This window comes from Microplitis demolitor, chromosome 1 (assembly GCF_026212275.2).
Source record: "Microplitis demolitor isolate Queensland-Clemson2020A chromosome 1, iyMicDemo2.1a, whole genome shotgun sequence".
In the NCBI taxonomy this organism is placed as follows: domain Eukaryota; kingdom Metazoa; phylum Arthropoda; class Insecta; order Hymenoptera; family Braconidae; genus Microplitis; species Microplitis demolitor.
Window position 1 is genome coordinate 16,110,239 of NC_068545.1, and position 9,271 is coordinate 16,119,509.

A 9,271-nucleotide genomic window follows, 5' to 3' on the forward strand; every position below is an offset into this window, starting at 1 on the left:
AAATATTATTTGTGTGAGTAATTATGAAATAATATTTATATTGATTATTGCTTTATGGACTTGGTAACTTTAAAAATTTCGTTATGTTCGGTAAAAAATCTTAGTTGATTTAACAACTATGGTTTAGTTCTATCAACGATTTCTTTGCATTCAATATAACTACTTTTCGTCAGTTACATTAACAACAACATAATTAAATTAACTACAAAATAGTTACTGCAACTAAATTTAATTGTTACATTAACCAAAACTGATTTGTTGTCGTAATTTAAAAAAATATTTGTCTCCGTCGATCACTATTTTTTTGTAGTTGCAGTTACTGATTTTTACTCTGAGTGTAATAAACAATTGTTAAGAACTTAATTGAACATTTTTTTTTGTAGTTTAAAGTTTTGGCAACCAATATACTTCTTTGCTATATTAATTATCGATGATCTAACTTGAAGAAAGTATATCTTTTTTTATCTTTATATTGTGCCCACTCATATATTTTTTTTTGTTTTATTTTAATGTTATTGACTTTTTTTCCATTTTCTAATTTTAAAAAATAATTTGTCAATTAAAGTTGTAATAAAAAATAACAGAAATTCATTTTCTTATATAATTGTAACAAATGAATATATATAAAAAATTAAAAAATATTTTTTTATCAATCATGCAATATAAGTGCTATCTTAGCACACGCTCTTTTGTTTGCCAAATAGCTGTTTGCCCATTCAACTGTTTCCACGACATTTGTGTGCGTTAAACGATTATCTGTGTACGACAAGTAAACTTGTCGCACGCAAATTTACTCTTAGTCGCTTGCAGATTATCGTTTAACCTCAAAAAATGTCGTGGCAACAGTTGACTCAGCAAAAAGCTACTTGGGGAACAAAACAGCGAGCACTAAAGTAGTACTCATATCGCATTAATGATGAAAAACAATATGTTCAATTCGTGCGGTGTTGTCGATGATCCGCACGAGTGAATGAGCGCACTCACTTCGTTCGTGCGCTCAACTTCGCTCTTGTGGGCAATCGACAACTTACCACACTAGTTGTACAATATACTATTAAACTATTTCATAACCAACGAAAAAAACTTTAATAAATATTTACACATATGTGTATGTATGTATATAATGTATGTATATGAAAATTCTTCTATATATTATATATATTAGGGTGACCCCAAAAAACCGACTATTTTTTTCTTTCGACTCTCTTATGAATATTTGTTATTTTTCAAATAAAACTTACTAAGGTAAGTGACCCCTCTATCGGCCAGTTAAGCGTATTTTTTTTTTTGGAATTAAGAATTATAATATAAAAAACGAATTCATGTATAAAACGGTGATAGAACCTTGAAGCTTATACATTTAACTTCAAATTAAAAAAATATATATGTAAAAATATTGATTAGAAATTAAATAATAAATGAAAATAACTTCAATTCCTTATGTCCCCTCTATCGGCCTGCTTAGACCCACTTTATCGGCCACCTTTTAAATAAAATTTTAGGTGATTGGATGTATATAATTTATTTACATCTATTCTTAATATTTATGTTTATTTTGAAATATAACTTAATCAATTTGTTTATTTATTTTGACATTAAAAAATTAAATTGACTATTTTGCATATAAGTGCTGATAACCTTAAAAAAAATAAAACTAAGGTGGCCGTTAATGCATATACAGAGCTAATTTTCTCGTTTCTATATTCAGCCACCTTATTTTTAATATAAATTAGGTAAAAATCATTAAATTTTTAACTCCTAAAATTACTATGAAACGAGCTAATAAGATTACAAAAAAAAATCGGACTTTTCTTGTTATTTTTAATTAGTAATCGGTTATTGAAAAAACAAGAATACTTAACCTACCTGATAAGAAATCTCCAGAAATCGCATCTGACGCACTACTATTTTTTTTTTAATTATAAAATGAATTGTTACAATAATCAAAGTATGTTTAATCTAAACTAGATTAATTTTAATTTTTTTTTAAAACAACTATTTACGCATTAATATGTACTTATTGTAGAAATATATCGACTTTTCGACTAAGTGGCCGATGAAGGGGGCCTGGCCGATAGAGGGGTCACTTACCTTATTTCGCTGAGACAAACTAGAAACGGTCCAATAATATGGAAATTTTCCTTTAAACAAGTAAAAATTATAATCGCTTAATTCTATAAATTACTAAATTATAAGTAAAATTACTTTGAGTATTAGAGTACAAAACACAAACATTCAATAAAATTTACTATTTGATTTCTTAAAAAATCTATTTTAGAATAAAACTTTCACTGCGACTGCTATTGAATTTTTACCAATCCAAATTGTCAAAATTGTCTCCTTGAGTGTAATAAGAATTTTTTTTTTTCCATAGATATGAAAAAGTCGAAACTATCAGACTTGTCACATAATGTTATAGGATATTTTTCGTTGACAGTTTTATTCTCTACAAACTATTACCAATAAAGTTTTTTCATATTCTGCATTGTTTTCTAGTTATTTTTATTTTAATTTCAAGCTCTTAAAAAGTAGTGTTCTGATCGATTTCAAGACCTCGACATTGAAATGAAAATAACTAGAAAACGATGTGGAGTTAAAATTTTTTTTCGTGTTGAACTATGATTTTTTCCCCATGCACTTAAAAAAAAAATGTTGCTCCGAAATGACGCAGCCTAATATATATATTAGAGTGATTAAAAAAATAACAAAATTTATTTTCATTCTCGAAAACAGGTTCAAAAGTTTCATTTAGATAAAAAAAGACGCCTGTGAAAATTAGAGCTTTTAATATTAACATTCAGAGGATTTCAAAAAAATTTTCTTTGCGTCTTCTGATTTTTATAACTAGCTAACGATGCATCATAGAAAAAGTCAGCAGGCATTTTTGGTAGGGAATTGAATACTCTGCAAAAAAGTTTCCTATCATTTTTTGATAAATCCACCTGTTCAAAAGTTATTGGAGCTTGAACTAAAATTTATATTGAATTTCGAGATCTTTCTACTTTTTCGGCAAAACTATCAGACTATAGTCGGTTTTTTTGGGTCACCCAAGTATACAGTAGCGCTCAAGAATATTTTTGACAAAGATATTTATTTCATTCATTAAGAGTAAACAAAAAACATAAAAATCTTTAACTTATATTTTTTTATGATATTTAACGTTTTACAGAACAGTGATGAAATAACCTTAGTTCGCAACAAAATAAAGTTTAAATTTAAAAAATAAAAAAAAATGGTGGATCATAAGTATTTTGACATAATTGAAAAAATTTTTTTCATACATAGATATAGTACTTTTAGTCATTAAAAATTCACTATTTAGTAGCATATCCCTTAGCCTTTATGACAGCCTCACATCGCGCTGGCATCGAGTCAACCAACTTCTCTAATCAGTTCAGCGGAATTTTCTCCGACGTATTTTTTGAAGCTTTATATAAATTGTCCTTATCGGAATAATTTCGGGTTCTTATTCTACGATCCAACTCCTCTCACAGATGCTCTATAGGATTAAAATCTAGGTTTTGGCTTGGCCACTCTGAAACTTTGACTTTACCGCGTTTCATGAAATCACAAATGTACTTGGATCTGTGTTTAGAATCATTATCATTCTGAAAATACCACCCAGCTAGTATAAGTTGCTTAACAAATGGCAGCATTTAAGTTCTCAATATTTTTTTTTTACACAAACTGTTCCATATTTTCTTTGACTTAATGCCAGAGCGTAGAAAACACCCCCTAGCCATCACACTATCACCTCCATATTTAAAAGTAGGTAATTAACATTGAAAATCATATTTTTTATTTTTAGAACGTCGAACATACTTGACACCATCTGACATTAAATTAAATTTATTTTCATAATTCCACAAAACTAAAGAACAGTCTAAGCTTAATCACGATTTATACTGTTTTAGGAATTCAAGTCAAGACTTTTTATTTTTTTCTAAATATTAAAGTTTTTTTCTGTCGGCCTTCGACCATGCAACCCGAAGAGTTTTAAGCATCGTTTGACAGTAGAAATGTGAATATACATGTTGTATTTTTCTTTCAATTCATTTTTTATCATCACAGCTGACTTTCGGCAATAGCCAGTTGATAATGTTTAGTAGATTTCATAGAAATCTAACTATTATATTTGTCCTCATAATGGAATTTTCGAAAAATTTTGCTACCTCTCAACTCAGCTCGACAAGCTGAGTCAGAAAATACATTTGGTTCAAAAGTTTATATATGTATTTATATAGCGTCCACAATTCTATACCGATCTCAATGAAACTTAGTATACTTATTCTATGGACGATTACCTTGGATGAGTTCGAAGATGAGCCAATTCGGCCAATAAGTTTAGAACCCGACTAGAAATTCCAGTTAGGCTTGCCGAAAGACTAATTCGGACCGAATAAGGCTTTCCGAAATACGACAAGCCTGATTCGGACCTTCTTCCGGCCTCATAATAAAAACCAAAATACGGCAAGCCGAATTCGAATCTTATGGTGTTTCCATGAGGAAAACTAAAGCTCGAAATGCCAAAAACATTTCAAACTTGGTTGTTCTTGGGAAAAGGTGTGGCATGGTGTTAGTTAGGAATACCTTTGGAATTCCGGACTGATATTTAATAGTAATGACCAAATGCTTGCCGAATTTCAGTATGCCAAATCAGGTAATTCTTAGGAAAGTGAATGGCAAAGTTAACTTCAGCGTATCTTCGGAAATTTATACGGCTGCCTTATGGTGCTTACCAAAAGCTTGTCGAAGTTTGGTATGCCAAATTAGGTAGTGAGTAGGAAAGTGAATGGCAAAGTTAACTTCGACGTATCTTCGCAAATTGATACTGCTGCCTTATGGTACTTACCAAAGGCTTGTCGAAGTTTGATATGCCAAATTAGGTAGTGAGTAGGAAAGTGAATGGCAAATTTGACTTCGGCGTATCTTCGGAAATTGATATGGCTGCCTTATGGTGGTTACCAAAGGCTTGCCGAAATCTAGTATGCCAAATAAGATAGTTAGTAGGAAAATGAATGGCTAAGTTAACTTCGGCGTATCTTCAGAAATTGATACTGCTGCCTTATGGTGGTTACCAAAGACTTGCCGAAGTCTGGTATGCCAAACCAGCGCCCCGACTAGAATTCCAGTGTGGCATGCCAAAATACCAATTCGAGACGAATGAGGCTTTTCGAAAAACAACAAGCCTAATTTAACACTTGTCCCGTCCTTATGAGGAAAGCCGAAACTCGATATACCAAAACTTTTCCAAATTTGTTCGTCATTAGGAATTTCGGAAAGGCGTAAAAGTTCAGTAATTCTTTGGAATTCCTGACCAAAATCGAATCGGGATGACTGAAGGTTTGCTAAAGTTAGGTACGCCAAATTCGGCTACTATTAGGAAAGTCTTCGTCATTGCCTAAGTTAGGTATATCTTTGGACTTCCTGACTGGTACCGAATAATATTTTAATACCATAACTAAACTTAGGAGCCATAATCGGTAGAGTAGCCTAGTAATCAGCAACTAATAAAAAAACGAACTGAAATTTCTCGTCGGGAAGTTATGGTTAATTTAAATTTTGTAAAATTTTCAAAAAAAAATTTGTTTACTGATTTAACTGGATGTAACTTTTAAACGGAAAGAGATAGCTCATTTTAGTTTGTTCTATGTGAAAGCTCATTCGATTGCCTTCAATGTTTACTATACAACTCATAGGTTTAACCATTTTATCTAATAGATAAATTGTTTTGAACATTCATAAAATATTATAAAAAATAATTTTATTTATGTTTTCACTTTGATTATAGCCACAATTTCAAACCGATCTCCTTGAAACTTGGTATACGTATTTTGTGGGTGATTACCTTGATCGAGTTCGAAAAATGAGTTCGATCGGTCAATTAGTTTAGAAGTTATAGCATTCCAAAATTTTCAAAATGTCAAAAATTCATATTTTTACTTATTCTTTCTTAGATATTTTTTGAATGCTATAATTTATCGACTTTCTATAAAATTCATCTGAAAGCTCTTCAAATAAGCTTTCATTTTCATGCCTATTTATGTGCCTAGACCAATGAAATTTCTTATCTTACCACTCATTAAATGAAATTCTGCTATTGCATTTGTTCTTCTACTTTCAATACAATCTATAGAAATCTAACTACTGTATTCTTTAGTAAATTTATGAAACTAATTGAATTTATATTATTACTGGGTTTATAAAATCCTAATTTTTCAATTCAAGTGCCTATATTCAATTTGGTTTTATTTACAGTGTATATTACTCATTTCAAGTATGACACTTAGACCTATCATAATTGAAATTTCAACCTAAATTATTTTTTGTCTCACAAACACTCGAAATGTACGACATTTAGCGCCTATAGTCGGCAGCTAAAAATATTAGATAAGATACAGCTGGTAAAAAAGATACCTAATCGTTCTAGTAGTGACGTCATCAATGGATCAAAAAATATTTTTTGGTTAGATGTGCGATAGCAAACGACCAAAAAATATCGAAGTAACTCAATGAGTCATCTCATTGAGAAAATTTATTATTATATTAATTCATACACTTACCGACTTCTCTCTCATTTTCAACAAATAATTAAAACAATCTTACCAAAATAACAAAATATATATTCCTAAGTTACACATGCGCACAAAGTATAAACCTTCAGTTTCGTAAAACAACTGATTAAATAACAATATAACCTTATTATTTTTAATGTAATAATTAATTAAAATCTGGTGAAAAGAATTAAAATGGAATTAAATGATGTGAGTGATGATGCAAGTGACGATGCTAATGAAGATACTAGCATCCAAGAAAATGAACCACTAACACCACCAGAAATAGTTCAAGTTGCTCATATCGCATCATTAGACCTTCTTCCTGATAAATCAAAGGCTCTGTACCCAAAAACATAGAGACAATTCATCAATTAGCAACAGCAAAAGAAAACAACTTCTTTTTCAGAAAGAATAATACTTGTATATTTTAAAGAAATATCGAAAACTAAGAAACCGTCTACAATGAGGTCTACGTATTCCATGCTCAAAAGTACCCTAAAAATTAACAACAACATTAATATTGAAGCATATAACAAATTACGTACGTTTCTGAAAAAACTTGGGACTAATTTAAGAAATAAAAAATCAAAGGTTTTATCCTCAGAAGACATAACTAAATTCATAAAAACTGCTGCAGATGAAATATACTTAGTTGATAAAGTAAATATTAAATTTCCACAATTATAAATACCTAAAACTCATTAAAATTCTTTCATAACCATAGTTCAAATCCTTATTTTCAACTTACTATTTATAGGTTATTTTAATATTTGGTATCTGCGGAGCTTGTCGAAGGGCCGAACTTTGTTCATTAACCACTGAAAATATCCAAGAAAAAACATCTTTTTTGTTGGTGGAGATTTTTGCTACAAAAACATCAACTATGAGACAATTTATCATTGATGGAGACTTTTATAAAATTGTCAAGAAGTACATGGATCTTCGACCTCAACTATCAATTTCGAAAAGATTTTTTTTAAACTTTCAAAAAGGCAAATGTACTAATCAACCAATCGGCCTTAACAAAATAGGTGGTGTCCCAAAAAAAATTGCTAGTTACTTAAAATTACCAGACGCATCTCAATACACAGGCCATTGTTCTCGCCGTACGTCGGCAACATCACTTGTTGATGGCGGTGATGATGTTACTAGTCTTAAACGCCTCGGGTCTTGGAAATCTACAGCCTTCGCTGAAAGTTACATCGATCATTCTATAACTAATAAACATAATGCCTTTGATCAAATAACCAAATCTATAGTTCTAACATCCTCAAAAGAAATTTCATCGAAATCACAACAAAATAATAACAACACGACAACAGTTAATTACAATGCATTGAACCCCAGTACATCTACAACAGTGCAACAGTTAAATAACAGAAATCCATTGTCTTCTATGAATCTTACAATTAATAATTTTACTAATATTACTATTAACTATAATACGTACACAAAAAACTTATAAAAAATAAAAACATTTATATTAAAACTTAATAATATCAATAATAATAATAACAAAAATGTGATTTTTTGTGATTTTGTCTAATATAGAAAATTATAATTTGTTTTTGTTTTAACTCTCATTTAAATAACCGCGGGTTATAACCTGCCATCTATAGGCACTAAATGTTGTACATTTCGAATATCTGCCACAAAAACTAATGTATCTATCTAGTACAATCGAGTCTAAGACGCTCGTATGTTGCTACACTCGTTGTCATTAATGCCTGGTCCCCCAGACTATAAATTCTTCACCAAGCAGGGGGCCAGGCATTAATGACAATGAATGTACCCTCGCCTTCGGCTCGGGCACCAATCTTCACACCTCGCGTTTTAAACACGATCGCACTCGATAGATGAACTACTATTATTTATTTTCGTATTAACTATTAATTCTATAGTAAAGAACATAGAATACTTTTTCGTAGATAATTTTTTTTTTTTTAACTTCAATTTTCGCGATTCAACTTATCATTCCGATAATTTTTTCAATTTTTTAATTTCAATTCTTAAATTTTATTGCATTTAACTTAAAATTTTTTGTTGTATAACCTAGAGAATATTCAAGAATGTTAAAAAAAAAATTTATTTTGTTATTAATGTTTATTTGAAAGGATGAAATAATCAATAATGAGAAATCTACTTCCATTTCGGCTGCCGAATGACCTTTTTATAATGTTATCGACTCTTGGAGATGTTTCTTTTTGACGGCCACATTGAGGCTTACTTTTGACTGTCATTCGTGTATTATACACTTTGTTCTATATACTTACAAGTTGTTGAAACACTTTGAAAATGCGAGCAACATTTGTTAGTTTCAACCCTTGTTTTAATGCATTTATAACGGTTTTTTTAAAGTTACTAGAATATTGCTCGGATTTTGATAAGTTGAAATAACTACGACAAGTAAATATAAGCGAAAATAAAAGCTCAGAGTTATCTAACGTTCGAGAACTTTCGAAGCTAACTGCGTGTCAAAATATTTTTGAACTCACAATTAATTTTTTTCTTTCAATGGCATGTAATGTATGCAAATAAGATGAAACCTGACGCGTTCAAATGATTGCAGTTAGACTGCTCCATACTATATTCAAACATCTTTTTGACATAGTTTTATCTTGAAGAAGATGATAGCAAACTTTATGTTGTCAAAATACTTTTGAGTGCTACTGTTTATATATATATATATATATATATATATATATATATATATA

The 9,271-nt window shown here is 30.1% G+C and overlaps 1 protein-coding gene across 1 annotated transcript; it reads left to right on the forward strand.

The window, feature by feature from the left end:
• The first annotated feature begins 1,287 nt into the window (after window positions 1–1,287).
• LOC103577789 (uncharacterized) lies at window positions 1,288–9,207 on the forward strand. The gene is made up of 2 exons (XM_008558603.3): window positions 1,288–7,217; window positions 7,315–9,207. The coding sequence occupies exons 1-2, from the start codon at window positions 7,020–7,022 to the stop codon at window positions 8,020–8,022; spliced, it is 906 nt and encodes a 301-aa protein (XP_008556825.1). The 5' UTR covers window positions 1,288–7,019; the 3' UTR covers window positions 8,023–9,207.
• The last annotated feature ends 64 nt before the right edge of the window (window positions 9,208–9,271 follow it).